This window comes from Pelodiscus sinensis, chromosome 15, assembly GCF_049634645.1.
Source record: "Pelodiscus sinensis isolate JC-2024 chromosome 15, ASM4963464v1, whole genome shotgun sequence".
NCBI classification, from domain to species: domain Eukaryota; kingdom Metazoa; phylum Chordata; order Testudines; family Trionychidae; genus Pelodiscus; species Pelodiscus sinensis.
In genome coordinates this window covers 22,240,891-22,258,860 of record NC_134725.1, presented here as the reverse complement: position 1 = coordinate 22,258,860, position 17,970 = coordinate 22,240,891, and the positions used below count along the sequence as shown (strand labels likewise).

General features: G+C 41.5%; 1 protein-coding gene across 2 annotated transcripts in view; it reads right to left on the bottom strand.

The window, feature by feature from the left end:
- The window catches only part of GALNT9 (polypeptide N-acetylgalactosaminyltransferase 9), a 443,926-nt gene that overhangs the window by 351,212 nt on the left and 74,744 nt on the right, over positions 1–17,970 (bottom strand). For both annotated transcript variants that reach the window (XM_075898386.1, XM_075898387.1), the window contains exon 2: positions 5,260–5,440. In XM_075898386.1, the coding sequence (XP_075754501.1) occupies positions 5,260–5,440 (181 nt within the window). The remainder of the gene's footprint in view (positions 1–5,259; positions 5,441–17,970) is intronic.

Here is a 17,970-nt window from a genome sequence, read left to right as displayed (position 1 = left end):
CTCCTTCCTTGTACACATGTGCTATGATACATTTTTCAATTCCATTATATGTTTTTCCACATGCCTCGTGCCTCATTCAGTGCACAGATTTTATGTACAACTGTGTTTCTTGTAAAATGAGCACTTTATTGGCCACCCAAAGAGATTCAGGTGTCACCCAGCTGATTAGCAGCGTGCATAAAGTGCCCACAGCCAGCAACCTATGTTTGTACTGGTGGTACACATCTGTACATGCCTTGGTGTACATAACATAAATTAATCTGCACATGGATGAAAAAAATTAGAGGGAACACTGGTGTACAGGTTCCAAATTAAGGTTGCATGGGTGGCTGTAAATCCAATCTTTCCTAATTTTCTGGGGCTTGACTTTGCAACATAAATAACATGGGTGTTTTGAGTAATACACACAGCTTCCATGAACATAATCTTGCTAGTGCTCATTAAGCTTGCTGGCTAAAAATATAGCAGATGAGTTGGATCCCCAGGTGCATACTTAGGTTAGCTAGCCTGTGCTGCTGCTTGATACTGTCTGTGCTATTAGTTGAACAGTTTTCAGAGTGGGGGTGCTGAGCTGCACATACTCATCTTACCCCTGTCTGCAACCCTCACCAGCTCCTAGAGTTGAGGCCTACATCCATTTTTATGAATGGTGGTTAAAATAATCCTACACACAGCATTCATTCCTTAGGTATTCACCACAACAAAAATAATCCTGCACAACTCATTTGGCATTTATTTGGATTTCATAACTACTTCTCTATATTTTCCATTGGAATTTGGATAACTATCTGGAACTATTTTTATCTAACTAGACCATATTTTTAAAGCAGTACTGTGTATTTTAACAAAGCTAAAGAAATAGCACACATTATACTGATTACACCAAGCTGCAAAGTGAAATCCCTGTTAAGTCCAATGCAAAATGTTTCAGTTGAAAGTGTGGAAAATCATCCTGAGTCATAATTAATGATAATATTTTGCAACTGAATGTAGCATGTAAATATCACTTCTGATATTTAATTCTTGCATTTTCCCAGAGCATTAACAGTCCCAAATTACTAAACTATAGAAATTAACCCAGAAGGCCTATAAAACTTCCAAAGGGAGGGTCACCAGTCCGACTCCATGAGCATCCAATTTGGTGCAGGTGAAATGCAATGTGAAATCAGACTTTTCAAAATGTTTTTCAGGGTCTAATCTAATTAGCTCATCTAAAAAGCCCATTAAAATATGCCTCTGGTGTATGTGGAATAGCAAAAGAAGAGAGAGTTGAGAGATATTTCCATAAGTAGGTCAAAATGTGATTTTTATTGCAATCAAAAGAACTGTAATTTCAAGTGAAATATTTACTGTGATTAATTCCATTTGGCGCCTATAAATAAAATATCTGAAAAACTGCTGCCTGCTTCTGTGCTGAGTTAGTATTTCTCCATTTCTGGGGAAAGATTGTTTGGCCTTTGAGTTTGAAGGTCACACAACCGCAGCAGGAAGAAAAGTAGAGAAATGCAAACATTCAGGATAAGCAGTTTGCTGGAAGTATTGCAAAGGTTTGCAGATCTCTAGGCAATGGGATGACATCGGGAGTTGCCACAATTTCATACTCCTGGCATTGGTTCCATCTGACTGCATGTCCCCTTTTTGAGACATGACTTTCCTGTTCACTGCATGGATGAAAATGCATCTAGAAAAGCCATTATATTGCTGGGCACTTATTTAAGGTATGCTAGGAAGAGTCACAACTGGAATCCTTACCATATGGTTATGTCTACACTGGCGCAATCTCGCACAAAAGCGGCCATTCTTGTGTAAAAACGTCCTGCCTGTTTACACTGGCCACATGTTCTTGCACAAGTAAACTAACATTCTAATGTATAAAATCAGGGCTTCTTGCATGAGAAATCTGACACTCCCGCTCAAGAATAAGCCCTCTTGCACAAGAGGTCTTCCAGAAGAGGCCAGTGTAGACAGGCAACATGAATTTCTTGCACAAGAAAGGCCTATGTTTAAAATGGCCATCAGAGTTTTCTTGCGCAAAAGAGCATCTACATTGGCATGGATGCTCTTGCACAAAAGCACATCTCTTGTGCAAAAGCACATGCCAGTGTAGACACTCTCTTCTGGAAGAGTTTTTGCAGAAGGACTCTCCTGCAAAAGAATTTTTGTGTGAGAACGTGCCAGTGTAGACATGGCATTATCTCTATACAGAAGTGGATAAAAGTGGTGACGTTGGCAACAGTTAAAATATAATGAAATTCAATGTTTAAAGCCACATTTTTTCCAAAGCATCAGTAACATGCATGAGTTTATCTAGTTGCATAATATAAGCTCCACATTTGCATAAATTGGGTAAAATAGTCCATGCAAACAGCTAGTTGTTAAAAAAATGTTTCTGATTTGCACCTATAATCCTATCAGGTGTATGTACATATGAGCTTCTGAATGAGCAAAATGGAGCTTAGACTGGGCGGAAAGGATGGTGTAGATGACAATGCTCTGGCACAGGACTCGGAAAGTCTGGGTCAAAATCTGAGATCAGCCACAGACTTCCTATCTGTTTTGTGAACATTAGTTTCAGCCATTGTGTATAGATGAAATTTCACATTGGTCATACCATAGTAGATGTGTTAAGGTGAAACATTCAGATATTACACTGAACAGTGGACAAGCCAGTGTTTGCTCTGTTCCCTTTGTGTTAGTACAAGACTCATGTGGAATACAGCGCTTTTGGAAGTGGTGGCCAAACCCTGTGTGTTAGTTAGTATTAAAGTGAGCATTGCCAAGAGTGTCTGGTGTTTCAGCACGTGTGTCTGTAGTTACCAGAATCAATACAATGCTGCTTGTGAAAATTATAGCCAAAAAGTGCAATCTAATGAACTATGCCAACTGAATGGTGGTACAGCTTCCCTCTGATACACACAGATAAAACTATCCAAATGACAGCCCCTAACCTTTTCAGAGCAAATTCAAACTAAATGTTTTTTGAGGTTTGGCCATGTTTGGATTCAGGTGTTTCCAGGCCCTAACTAAAATGTCCAAATATCACCCAGGAAGCAGTTCTTATAGCATTTTCAATGTTTAAAGAGACAGTGTAATCTTATGGGAGTCCCAGGCCAAGTGGGGCACCCAAATAGTTAGGAACAAGCATAGATACTTATTTGAATCAATGGTTAAACTTATAAGTAGAGCTAAGCCAGAGCCAAAATCCAATCTGCATCATCATCAATGCCTAACACTCCCAAATTCATAGCATCTAGATCCAAACTTTGCAGCTTAAGCTTCTTTTTTTCCTTTTTTTATGGTTCACCTACCCACATTTACTAACTAATTGAATTATTAAAAACTTTAAAAAGCATTGAGGTGTCCTATAGTGCCTTAAAGACTAACAAAAAATATACAAAGTATCATGAGCTTTCATGGGCACAGCCCACGTCTTCAAATAAGTGGAACAAAAGGCTTAGAAATGTTGTTACTATATCTGTAGTATCATGAGCTTTCTTGGGTACAACCCTCTTCAGATGAGTGGAGCAAAAGTGCTCTTTTGCTCCACTCATCTGAAGAAGGGAATTGTGCCTACGAAAGCGCATGATAGTATATATCTATATCTATATCTATATCTATATCTATATCTATATCTATATCTATATTGTTAATCTCTAAGGTGCTACAGGACCACTCATTTTTTAAGTTTTTTGTTACAAATTTAATACGGCTACCCCTCTGAGACTTTACTACTTGAATTATTAGTTAACAAGAGTCATGATCCAAAGCCCACTTAAGTCAACTGAAAAATTCCCCTTGACCTCGTTAGTGTTGGAATCAGGCTTAATATATATCTTTAGTGGTCACAAGACAATCTAATACTGAAGGATTTACCCTTTGTCAAGGCAAATCCCAAAATGGATTTTTGTCACATGTTGAGCCAGGTTAAAGAGCTAAGCAATATTTTTCTTCTCTCTCTGTGAATGCTTCCTTAGTCAATAGTTCTGCAACTGTATTGGCACATAATGTCTAAGGGAATCTGTGGATAGGCTTAAGTTTTGTTTTGCTAAACTTAGTTTCTGGCTTCTTGACTTGACTAAGAATTTATAAAAATTGTAATCTATTCATGGAGCACAGCTATTGTGCTTAAACTAAACATTTTCCCCCACAGAATGAGGAATTTCTATTTAACTTTCACTTCTGCCTGGGAACCCCAACAGGGATTTTAAAAGAGAAAATTATTAGTAGAAATTAAGTATTCTTTTCAGTTTTGTCTACTGAGAGCAGCTAGGCATTACAGCTGATCTCCACTGCATTAACACATTACTGATTGCCATTCTGAGAATAATATATGGAGATACACCTATTTCATAGAACTGGAAGGGACTTTGAGAGGATATTGAGTCCAGTCCCCTGCCCACAAAGCAGAGCCAAGTATCATCCCTGACACATTTGCCCCAGATCCCTAAAAAGCCCCTTCTGGGATTGAGTTCACAACCTTAGGTTTAGCAGATCAATGCTCAAACCACTGAGCTATCCCCCTTGCTAAATGACTCAATGAATGACTTTTTTTGGAGAAAGCATAATGATATACATCTGAAAGACTTGAAAGTCACTTAAACAACCTATAATAAATCAATAAAAATATTAAACATAGAACTGCCATGTAGTCATTTTGTATAGATATGTGAAGAATATTATATTATTGTGTAAATATGCATATTCCACAGACATTATAATAATCGTAAGTGCATCTCTGACTGTAATTAACAGCCCTGCTGTGATTATCTTGCTACTTATTTTATCACAAAATAGAGATGAGTAAATGCTCTGCCTCTACATTCTTTCATAAGAACATCCTAAATGCAATTTAACACAAAACATTTGATGTTTGCAATCTTCAACAATCAGTACTCAACAAAACAGCATTGCTTCCATGCCGTGGTGCTATCTTGTCTTTCTGATAGCTAGAGAGCTATCTGAGCTCATTGGCTGTTGCTAAGGATTTTAGTGAACAATGCTCAGCAAACCTTGCACTTTGAAATCATTACTGACCTAAAGGCATGGCTATTACTATTGCAACATTACTTGCAAAGTTAGCTAGAGAAGCCAACGCAGTCTCCATGCCTGGGATGGTCTTTTTAGTTTTCATTAAACTTAGGTGTGTGACATGACTAATCTTTCAGTATACTCTGAACTTAAGGCAGGCATCCAGGGCTGCAACCATGGTCAGGAGAACAACAATCACTTGCACTAATAAAAATACAGGATTCAACTTACTTTTTTGGTCTGTAGTCAGGAATGGACCTGTCCAGTGATATTCTGTCACTCAGCTGGGCATTGTAACCATATTCTTCATATTTAGTTTCAGATTCATGACTGTCATCTCTCAAAGTAGCAGCCAGTCCTCCTTGGCCCAAGCCTCCTGGACCTTCAACTAGTCCCATGGGTTTGGCTAAACCTAGAAAGAAAACAAATGAAATTGACAGGTGTTGCTGAGATGTGGGGAGTCACTGGGCCCTGCACCCACATTTGCATTCAGATGTGACTTTCAGCCAGCAGGTAAAACAGAAGGTTTATTAGTTCACAGGGATACAGAGTAGAAGAGGCTTCTTAGAACAGGGAGCAGAAGCAGTGAGTATAATCCATCTTGGGGAGAGGAGGCTCAGAGCCAAGAGACTTACTCTGCTTTCCCTGCACCCCAGCCCAGAGAGACTCACTCACACCCTCAGCCAACTCTGCCTCCTGCCTTTGTCCAGCTTTACAGGCAAAAGGTGTTACCTGGTCATAACTCTCCCCCAGACTCAAGTTACATAGGGTATCAGCCACCCTGTACATGTGGGATGCTATCACATTGAAGTTCCCATCACCACCTAGGCATTGGTTTAGTGCCCAGGGAAGCAGAGGTCCACACACTGGGTTACTACAGGACAGTAGAAATCGCATTCAATATAACAAAGTGAAAAGAGTGAATACAATCCCCACTTTGTCACAAAAGGATAGTAGAGAGTGAGTAGCAATATGGTTCTGTGTACGTGTTTAGGTTTTTTAAACATTTAAGCCAATGGTAATCAGTTCTACAGTTTTTATTTAAGTAAGCATGCAACAACTGGATGAAGAAAATGAGGACCTGAGCAAATGTTGTCTAACTTGTCTTGGCTAAGTTATCTGAGCATAGGTTCCATTGTTTTGACTCAAACAAATATTGAGAACACCATTCCCCCTGTGAACCGTTTTCTGATGGACAGCCCACCTGGTAGTGTTATTCACTAATGTATTAATGCTAATTTCAAGAAATCAATTTAAAAACAACAAATATAAAAACAGCATGGGAAATAAAATCTGCAGATTCATTGTTAAGTGAATCTTCCATGGCAACAGAAACTTACATTAGTGATCGAATCTAATATATAATTTCATCACTTATTACAAACCTTAATGATATGGTTCCATTTGCTGAATAAGTCATTAAAAGTTATTAACTTATTTATAACAGTCTTCTCCATCCAGTACAGTAAAGAACAAATACCTTTCAAATATTTCACACACAGAGCAAAACAATTATAGCTATAGCTGGTTGACTTATGCCAAATTAAGAAGCTTATAGCATACTTAGTGTCACCCATAAGGATAAGGTGCTTGTCTGCAATACAAGATAACATACTTTTCCTGGGTTGATTCATACTAATTTGTTATTATATCCAGTATATACACATATTATGTATTCATTATAAGGTATATATCCCTAGTATTAGGCTGTAATGCAAGAAACATACAGGACTGCATCCTATATGAACATCTAAAGCATATTAGTGGAGTAAGTTAGCATACGTGACCTTTGTCCTAGATAAAATGGCCCTCAACTCTGGGGAACCAAATATGGGAACTAAATCTAGGGTTGCGCTGGTTCATTCGGAGCCAGAATTGGTTGATAATCATAAAACAGACTGCAGAGCAGAAAACTAGAAAGGCCAAAGATAATGGTTTTGAGAACAAGATAATCATTGTTAATATATAATAATAAGCATCATAATCTACTACCCTGGAGAATAAGTGTACTCAAAGATTTCTTAGGGTGAGAAAATAAAATATGGGCATGGTAGGTTGGGCCAGAATCAAGTAATGCTAAAGCGCTATAAAAAAGCCACGCTTTGGGGCTAATAGGGTCGGCTAGCCATTCATTAAAAATGCTTGCTATATGCACACTGTGAGCTTCTCTACCTTCTATCTACTATTAGCTTAGCTTCACAGTATAGCTTAGCCACTCAACACACACGGCTGCGTCTAGACTGGCATGATTTTGTGGAAATACTTTTAACGGAAAACTTTTTCTGTTAAAAGTATAGGCAGTCCCCGGGTTACATGGATCCGACTTACATCAGATCCCTACTTACAAATGGGGTGAGGCCACCCCGCACTAGCTGCTTTCCCCCAGCAGACCAGGGAGACGCGAAGCTAGCGTCCCCCCGCCCCCTCCCCCAGCAGACCAGGGAGACGCGGAGCGGCTTTTCTCAGCAGACACTTCAGCTTGAGAATAAAGGACTGAGGGAAGTGAGGTGTGAGAGAATAAAACTGAGCTCTGGAGAAATGTTTGGCTAGAGTTTCCCCTACAATATGTACCAGTTCTGACTTACATACAAATTCAACTTAAGAACAAACCTACAGTCCCTATCTTGTACGTAACCCGGGGACTGCCTGTATTTCCACAAAAACACGTCTAGATTGGCACGGATGCTTTTGCGCAAAAAGTGCTTTTACGCAAAAGCATCCGTGGCCAGTCTAGACACGATTTTGTGCAAGAAAGCCCCGATTGCCATTTTAGCCATCGGGGCTTTTTTGCGCAAAACAATTCTTCCCTGTCTACACTGGCCTTCTTCAGCAAGTATTCTTGCGCAAGAGAGCTTTTTCCCGAGTGGGAGCATGAAAGTATTTGCTCAAGAAGCACTGATTTTGTACATTACAAAGTCAGTGCTCTTGCACAAATTCAAGTGGCCAGTGTAGACAGCTGGCAAGTTTTTGTGCAAAACCAGCCGCTTTTGTGCAAAATCTTGCCAGTCTAGATGCACCCTACCTGTCTGGACCTTCAACAGGCATGTCAAGGGTGAGGCTGGTCCTACATCTCTTAACATCAGGTCTTCAGGAAGGGGTGTGATTATGGTAGGCTAACAGAGGTGTAGCGAAGGAAGGGTGGCGGGGGGCAGTTGCCCCTGGGCATCACGCTGGGGGGGCACAGAGCTGGGGTGGGAATGAAGCGCACACTGCTCTGGCCCATGTGACACTTTTGAACAGAGACCCGGGAACTACGTGCTCCCGGCTCTACACACTGCGAGTGGAGGCAGTAGGGTCGGGCGGCAGGAGCGTCCACTTTAAAGGTTAGATTTCCTTATCTGGCCATCTCTTCCTCCGGTGCCTGGCTCTGTGGGGGGTGGGAGATGAGGAAGATTTGATGGGGGGAGTGCTCCTAGTGCTGGGGGAGCCTGGTTCAGGGGGAGGGGTGAGTGTATTGGGATGGGAGGCTCTGAGCAGGGGAGGGCTGGCTCTGGGAGAGGGGTGACTGCATTGGGATGGGGGGCTTTGAGGGGGACCTGGCTCAGGAGAAGGAGTGAATGCAGTGGGATGGGGGCGCTGGAGGGGTCTGGCTCAGGGGGAGCAGTGAGTGTTTTGGGATGGGGGTGCTGGCTCAGGGGAAGGGGTGAGTTCGTTGAGATGGAGGGTCAGAGGGGCTGGCTCTGGAGGAGGTGTGAGTGAATTGGGATTGGGAGACCAGGAGGAGGTCTGGCTCAGGGGGAGGGGTGAGTGCATTGGGATGGAGGGATGCTTGGGAGGGGCTGAGAAGGGGGGAGAGGTGGGTGCATTGGGGTTGCTTTTTTTTAAGTAAAAGATACTTTATAACAAAAGGAAAAACTTAAAAAATAATAGTCTGGTAACATTTTAAAGATTAACAAACATACAAATCAGGCATGTCAAACCAGAAGCCCACTGAAGGCCACACAAATGAAAACTGATAGCTTTCAGGACACCAAAGAAAATGTACTTCTATACATATAGTTGTAATTATTTATTATTATAGATTATCTTTTAGGTATATTTTATAATATTTTTTCAGGTCTTGTATTAATATAATATAATGATTTGATGTGCAAAATTGTTATTTGCTCATAAAATAATTTTTAATTTAAATATAAATTTAAGGTAATTTTTTATGATACATAACTTGTTTTATTGAAATAAAAACAAGTATAGACCATGGCCAATCAAATAGAGCAGGCTTCTGTGAAAATTTCAGATACTTTGTAAGTTTGACATTTTGCATAAAAATATAATTATTCATGCAATTGCAAAAAATTGACATATTTATTTATATAAAATTAATATACATTTTGTGATTTTATTTGGAAATAAATAAATAAAAACCAAAACATTAACAAAATATCCCCCTCCCCTGCTCCAGAGCCAGGCACTCCCATATCTCCATTCTAACCCAATTGCCCTCCTCTCCCACAGACCCTGCCCCCCCTGCTCTAACCCAATGCCTCCTCTCTTCCCCAAACCCAGGCACTCCTAGTCCCTCCCCCCCCATACCTAATGCCTGCACCCTGTAGCCAGTGTCACTGGCGCCACACATTTCTTCCTCGGTTCTGGGGAGGCATGAGCACAGCAGTCAGCTGGGAGCAGGCACTTGATGCCTGTGCAGAGCAGCCTGGCCAGCCATGATCTGCACTCGGCCATGTGCTTTATTCTTTTATAAAAATGTAGTGGCAGGCCACAAAAAATTTCAATTGGGCCACATGCAGCCTGCCAGAAGCTTGTTTGACATGCCTGATGTAGATGGGATCATGAGCTTTTGTGGACACAACCCACTTCCACCCACGAAAGCTCATGATACCATCTACATACGGGGTGGGCAATAATTTTTGCCCGGGGGCCACTTCAAAAATTTTTGAAGTAGCCCTAGCTCACCCTGGAAGGGGCAGGGCTACCCAGACCAATTATGGTCTGAGGTGGGGGAACCTCCTTACCCCCTCTTCCCACTAGGCACCCATGCCCTGGAAGAGGCTTGGCACACTTCCTCACCCCCAGGCCAATCAGGGCTTGAGGGCGGGGGAACATGGGAAGCCTCCTCCTGTCCTGCGAGGAGCACATGGCACTTGGAAACACTGCGTGCTGCTCGCAGGGTGGGGGTAGAGCAGAGAAAGCTTCACATGCTCCCCCACCCCCAAGTCCTAATTGGCCCGGGGGCAGGGGAGCAGCAAGGTTTCCCAGGACCAGATCCAACCCACAGAGGCCCTTTTGCCTACCCCGATTTACATGTTTTGTTAGTCTTTAAAGTACTACTAGACTGTTTTGTTAGTTTTTAAGTTTTTCCTGTTACAGACTAACTCAGCTACCCCTCTGAAGCTTATAAAAAAGGGTTCTGTACTAAACCATTCCTTTTTGCCTCCCTGTTTCCTTTCTCCTTTGGTGAGTTGGGCAGGCAGGAGTTTTGGTAAAAATGTACCAGATGTGCACATGGTGCTTGCTCTACCTCAGCTGGTGCTAGATAATCAGAGCCTCAATTCTAAAGGAGTTGGCATTTCTGAAGTGATAGATCACCTACGCCTACACCTACACTGGCATGATTTTCCGAAAATGCTTTTAACGGAAAAGTTTTCCGTTAAAAGCATTTTCAGAAAAGCACATCTAGATTGGCTGGATGCTTTTCCGCAAAAGCACTTTTTGCGGAAAAGCGTCCATGGCCAATCTAGACGCGGCTTTCCGCATAAAAGCCCCGATCTCCATTTTCACAATTGGGGCTTTTTTGTGGAAAACAGTACTGTGCTGTTTACACTGGCCCTCTTGCACAAATGATTTGCGCAAGAGGGCTTTTGCCCGAACGGGAGCAGCACAGTATTTCCGCAAGAGCACTGACGATCTTACACAAGATCGTCAGTGTTCTTGCGGAGATTCAAATGGCCAGTGTAGACAGCTGGCAAGTTTTTCCACAAAATCAGATGATTTTGCGGAAAATCTTGCCAGTCTAGACACAGCCCCCATGTTTTGTTGCAGATTTTCCATGTCACAGTCACAGTAGAGACTTGGGATTAACTTCACTCTCTCAACTAAAAGGATTATACATGTTCAGATGTTGTGATTGTGGACACCTGGAGAGGCAGTCTGCTCAAGGCAAAGTTGGCCTTGAATTTTGATATCTATGGCTTCAGTTGAATGGCTTGTGTGAAATTTGGAAGAGCAGCTCAGAGAGACCTCTTTTCTTTACTTAAGGATAGACTCTCAAGGCAGCATGAAGGAAAAAGTCCTCATGGCAGACAGAAAGCCACGCTTGTAGGATATCCTCAGCCTTAGGCTACTTACTGCTTCAAGTGCCTTCAAGAAAGTGAGGGTGATTCTTGTGTTGTGTGTTACTTTTATTTAAAAGTTTTTTGGAGTGTTATTTTAAAAATTTAATCTCTTACATTCATAACTCTCATGTCATTTTTCTCTGTGCAATAATGTGAAAAACAATTAGGTTAAGTAGGTAAGTAAATGGACAGTTAGGAAGCATTACAGATTGCTTACAATAAATTTATTAGCTATCTTGTTAGTCTTTAAAGTGCTACATAACTTTTTTTCTTTTTGTTTTACTAAGATCAGACTACCACAGCTACCTCTCTTTTATAATAAATTTGATATGCTCAAAATCTTTTTTACTTTTTATTCATTAATGCAATGTGTTACTCATTTGCTATAACAGTGGTTTTAAATACTTGAATGAAATATAGTGATTTAGTTGTATAACATTTATTTATCTCATGTTTTATAAAACTTACATATTTAAGAATTTGACATTTTTTATGTAAAACACATGAACCTAATGACAATGGGATATGAACAAATTAAAGAGAAAAAATTATTTAACAGACTGTAAACCATAAAACTTTATAATTTATATGTCTGTAGTTAGTAAAATAAGTAATTCATTAAACAATAAATATCCCAAGAGGTGGATTATTTACAGTGGTATAGTGATGAGGGTGCCAGAGTGTGTGTGGGGGGGGAAGGGGAAGAAGTGGCCCTGGGTGCCACATTAGTGAGGTGCCAGTATAGTCCCTCTACACGCACCCTGTCATCCCTCTGCTCACCTGCTCCTCCTCTGCCTGCCACCACCGGCTAGACCTACCTCTTCCCTGCCTCTGTCTCCCCAGCCCAACCCCCTTCACCTCTGCCAGAGGGTTAGTGTGTGCAGGACCCAGCCCCAAACTGGAGGGGGTTGGGTAAGACGCGGTACAAGCTCCCCGCATTCCTCCCAGGGTCAGGGTCAGCCATGCACCAGGTTTGGGGCTCCACTATTTAGCAATTTAGCAGTGGGGGGGAGGTACCAATTTTGCCTTCGCCCCTGGGCGCATAACACCCTCGCTATGCCTCTGTAGGCTAATTCTTAATCTTAGTAATGTTACCAGAGGAAGTCCTAGAGCTGTATTATGTTCCATAACTTTTATGCTTTCTGATGTTTGTTACTCTTTCATTTATTTTAATAAAGATTTTAATGAAATGGTATTGTCACATATCCTGAAACTCCCCTTCTGACACAGAGCTCTCTGGGTTCTCTCTCCCTCTGTAACCTGAATTGCATCTAAATGTAAATGGACTGCTTTAACAAATAGCTCTCAAATCAAGACAAATTTAGTTAAGTGCTTCACTGCAGATTTAGGCCCTTAGTTTTTGGCACTGGTATCTGAAAATATTTGTCTTAACACTGCAGGGAGCAATCAGAGTGCATGTTGGGTATTTGACAACCATTTGATCCTTTGAAAATCCTATTCCTCTTAAATGTAAAATCTGGGAAGTGAAATCAGTGTAACTAAAAATGGAAGTCTTGCCACAGGAATAAGGTATCAAAAAAGTCAAGAAGTTAACTCAGCTGGACTGGAGAAAAACATTCAGCATCAGGCAGTTTTGGCAGGCAGGCACAAAACCTTTTCCAGCTTTGACAAACATTTCAGCTAGTCTTTTTTGTGCTAGAGCAGCATGCAAATGCTGAATGCTCTTTTTCTACATTACATTGTACTGCCAAACACGGGCAGAAAACTTGAAGAATTTGTTTCTATATGGCATTCTGCAGCAAAATGAGCAAAATCAGATAAAAGATTTGATGATTCAGAACACTGCCACTGATTTAATTGAAGTTGGTTGTGTTTTGAAGCTATCCTTGAATTCATGGAATTGTTCCAAGTAGAACTCCCATAATTTACAACGCAGGTGGGAATTCTTTGTTTTTTTCTTCAGGCATGAGCTGAAACATGTAGACAATGCTGTCTGATTGATCCTGGCCATCTTCCTCTGTGAGTTACACTACAGCTTGGATTAGATCTCTGCAGTGAGGGAACTTACTAAGATTCTCCTATCTGCCTTTACCCAAGCTACTTGAGTCTTGAGTCTGGGGGTGTGGAATACAGTGACTCCCTCTCCAGAGTAAATAGAAGGGGTGGGGAGTGAACACTACTCCAGCTGCACAATGCTACCTGTTATTGACCAGCATAGCTCTGTTGGTGTGGAAGGTACCACATTTTTCTGCAGGTATAAGCCAGTGATAAATCACTCTTGCCTTGCCCTTGCATTTGGAAGGCCATGGGGTGGGCATCATGTCTCAGTGTGGATTCTGAGCCACAACCATTTTGGGGCTTCTCTTCCATGGGAGCTGCAGCTTACCCCATTCCACCCTCAAACCCATCCTGTGCTCAAAGTCACAGCTAAGCCCTGGGTTTGTGTTGTACCAACATCATGAGGTACAATGATGATTGGTGCCTCTAGCTGCTATGCTAATAGTGATAAATACTAGGAGCTGTGAAGTGCCATTTACAATGTGGTGGGGGCATGGAATTGTCTTATTCTCCTCTCTGGACTTTTCTCTTCCCCACTGAGGCACCCACCTCCATCTACAGCCTGACCCTGCTGGAGCATGTGTTCCTACATGTTCTCCCACCAAAGTTGAATGAGGGGCATTGTGATCTGGCAAGCAGGAATGCAGCACCACCCAAGTCTGGCTTGGCCAAAAATTGGCCAGCCAGTGGCAAGGATGAACCCTTCCTTATCATCACCATGGCCTGAATACTGAAGCCTCAATGCATGCTAGATGCTTTACAACACACTGAGAAAGACAGGTCCTGCCCTAAAGACATTAATGTTCCCCCATGCAATCTGTTGTGTTGTGCCATGAAAAAAACATCATTGCCCCATCCATCATGAACTACTATTCTTTATTACTCATCTCGTGTACAGAAAATGCCCACTAAACACCCCTTTTTCACTGAAACTGCACTGAAAGGTTCTGGGTGTCTTCTTTTTGTGGAGTACATTAACCTGACTGCAGTTATACTAAAAAAGAGATGGAATTAAATTATTGACCAACAAACAACAGTGTTATGTTTCTGCATTCTATATTTATAATGAAAAAAACAGAAGCAACGATTCCTGAATACAATCCGAAATTGATTTTTATCACACCTATGATTCAGAACAAGCAAATGAAACAATTACAACCAATAATGGTATAATGTAGATTTTTGCTGTTAAACAGAGCTGATTGAAAATCTTCCAACAGAATAGCTTTTAGTAGAAAATGTTAATTTGACAAAAACAAAACATTTCTTGAGGAAGAACGGCTGTTGCACAAGAGGGAGATTTTGCAGAAAAAGGCGCTATATAGATGGCACTTGTTTGCGCAAAAACCTCTTGCACAAAAACAGCTCCTAATTAATAATGCAAATGAAGCACAGTATTATGCTAATCTGCACTTTATTTGCATAGGCTTTTGCAGAAGATGGAAGCTGTGTAGACGTAGCCCAAGAGCCCCCAGAAAAATGCCCCCTGGAATCCCTGGAATCCTCAGCACCCCAACTCCATTCCCCAGCAACAGTACTGAAATTGGAGGGGTGAACTGAAAGAGGGAGGGGCCACACAAACCCCTAATCTGCCTCTGGGTAAGACCACTTCAACCATGTATAATTATAATTATAACAGAGCAAATAATAAAGTCTTTTTGTTTGAAAAAACAACTTTCATTTTTTATTTGGGGATATATACATCAGGGAAGGCACTGGGGAAAGAACCCGGGAGGGAGGAGAAGTGGGGGTCAGGGATGGGGCAGGGACTAGCACCTCCCTCAGGAACCTCGTGAGGCTTTGGTTGCCCAGGATGTCCCACTACCCCATGTTTGGAGGCCCTGACAACCTTTGGGAGGGGGCTAAGAGGAGGAGCCAGGGGGTGGGTGCATGGACAGGGGTAGGTGTGCATAGTTGGAAGGACAGGAAGTTGGGGGGCTGGTGCAGGAAGGTGGCTGGTGGACTGCTCCATACACATGGCCATGTGTTCCATGACAGATATAATTGAGGAGCACATGGTCTCATGCTTGTGTAACAGCTGCTTCCACATGGCCTTCCTCAGCTTCCAGGCAGCCCAGTGCTCCTCGTGGTTGGTAGTCTGCTCCTAGCACTCCTCATAAAAGCTCTGGATGAGGGAATGGAGGCAGTCCATGTGCTCCCACAGCAGGTCTTTTGCAGGTACACTTCCATCTGTGGATCTTGCGGAGTCATGCTGATGGCTTGGGAGGTGGTGGATGCACCACATTTGCATTTGAGTCAGCTGGAAGAAAAGTGAAAAGGGCAGTCCTCCCAGGAGACACTGTATGAAGCCTAGCCCTAATCTCTGAACTGACACTGTGGTCTCAATTCAGATGATGGTGATGTGAGTCAAGCAAGGCCATCTGTTGCCTAGACAGAGGGCATTTTCTTGCAGGGGTATAAACATCCCAGGGGAGCACAGTAACACCCATGTCTTGGGGACAAGCAGGCATGGGAATAAGAACATAAGAATATAAGAATGGCCAAAGGACCACCAAGCCCAGTATCCTGTCTGCCAACAGTGGCCAATACCAGATGCCCCAGATGGAGGGATCACAACAGGTAATCTTCACGTGATCCCTCCCCTATCTCCCACTTCCAGAGAAACAGCAGCTAAGGGACACCATTCCTATCCATCCTGGCTAATAGCCAGTGATGGGCCTAACCTCCATGAATCCCTCCAGCTCTTTTTTGAACCCTGTTAAAGTTCTAGCCTTCACCGCATCCTCTGGCAAGGAGTTCCACAGGTTGACTGTGTGCTGAGGAAAGAAAAACTTCCTTTTGTTTGTTTTAAACCTGCTGCCTATTAATTTCATTTGGCGACCCCCTAGTTCTTATATTGTGGGAATAAGTAATTAACTTTTCCTTATTCACTTTTTCCACACCAGTCATGATTTTATAGACCTCTGTCATATCCCCCTTTGTCTCCTCTTTTCTAAGATTAAAAGTCCAAGTCTTTTTAATCTCTCTTCATATGGGACCAATTCTAAAACCCTAATAATTTTTGTTGCCCTTTTCTAAACATTTTCCAATACCAATATCTTTTTGAGATGAGGCGACCACATCTGTACATAGTATTCAAGATATAGGTGTACCATAGTTTTATATAGAGGCAATAAGATATTTTCTGTCTTATTCTCTATCCCTTTTTTAATGACTCCTAACATTCTATTTGTTTTTTTCACTGCCACTGCACATTGAATGGATGTTTTCAGAGAACTATCCATAATGACTCTAAGATCTCTCATGAGTAGTTGTAGCCAAATTAGTCCCCATCATATTGTATATATAGTTGGGATTATGTTTTCCAATGTGCATTACTTTACATTTATCCACATTAAATTTCATTTGCCATTTTGTTGCCCAATCACTTAGTTTGGTGAGATCTTTTTGAAGCTCTTCACAGTCTGCTTTGGTCTTAACTATCTTGAGCAGAATGGTATCATCTGCAAATTTGCCACCTCACTGTTTATCCCTTTCTCAAGATCATTTATAAATAAGTTGAATAGAAAGAGTCCCAGGACAGACCCTTGAGGGATCCCCTAGTTACCTCTCTTCACTCTGAGAACTTGCCATTTATTCCTACTCTTTGTTTCCTGTATTTTAGCCAGTATTCAATCCACGAAAAGACCTTCCCTCTTATCTCATGACAACTTACTTTACTTTAGAGCCTTTGGTGAACGACCTTGTCAAAAGCTTTCTGGAAATCCAAGTATACTACATCCACTGAATCCTTCTTGCCCACATATTTGTTGACCCTGTTAAAGAACTCTAGCAGATTAGTAAGGCATGATTTTCCTTTATAGAAACCATGTTGACTTTCCCCCAACAAATTATGTTCATCCATGTGCCCGATAATTTTATTCTTTACTATACTTTCAATTAATTTGCCCGGTATTCATGTAAGATGTACCAGTCTGTAATTACCAGGGTCACCTGTGTAGCCCTTTTTAAATACTGGTGTCACATTAGCTATCTTCCAATCATTAGGTACAGAAGCCGATTAAAGGACAGGTTACAAATCACAGTTAATAGTTCCACAATTTCCCATTTGAGTTCTTTCACAACTCTTGGGTGAATGCCATCCGGTCCTACTGACTTGTTACTGTTAAGTTTATCTGTTTGTTCCAAAACCTCTTCTAATGACACTTCAGTCTGAGACATATCCCCATTAAAAAGAATGGGTCAGGTTTGGGAATTTCCCCAATATCCTCAGCCATAAAGACTGAAGCAAAGAATTCATTTAGCTTCTCTGCTATGACTTTATCATCTTTGAGGGCTCCTTTAGCATCTTGATGTTTCAAGGGCCCCACTGTTTTTTTTATCAAGCTTCCTGCTTCTGATGTACTTAAAAAACATTTTACTATTGCTTTTTGAGTTTTTGTCTAGCTACTCTTCAAACTCCTTTTTGGCTTTTCTCATTATATTTTTACACTTAATTTGACAAAGTTTATGGTCCTTTCTATTTTTCTCACTAGGATTTGACTTCTACTTTTTAAAAGGTGTCTTTTCATCTGTCACTGCTTCTTCTATATGGTTGTTAAGCCACGATGGCATTTTTTTGTTCTCTTAGGGTATGTCTACACTAGCCCCCAAGTTCGATCTAGGGAGGCTA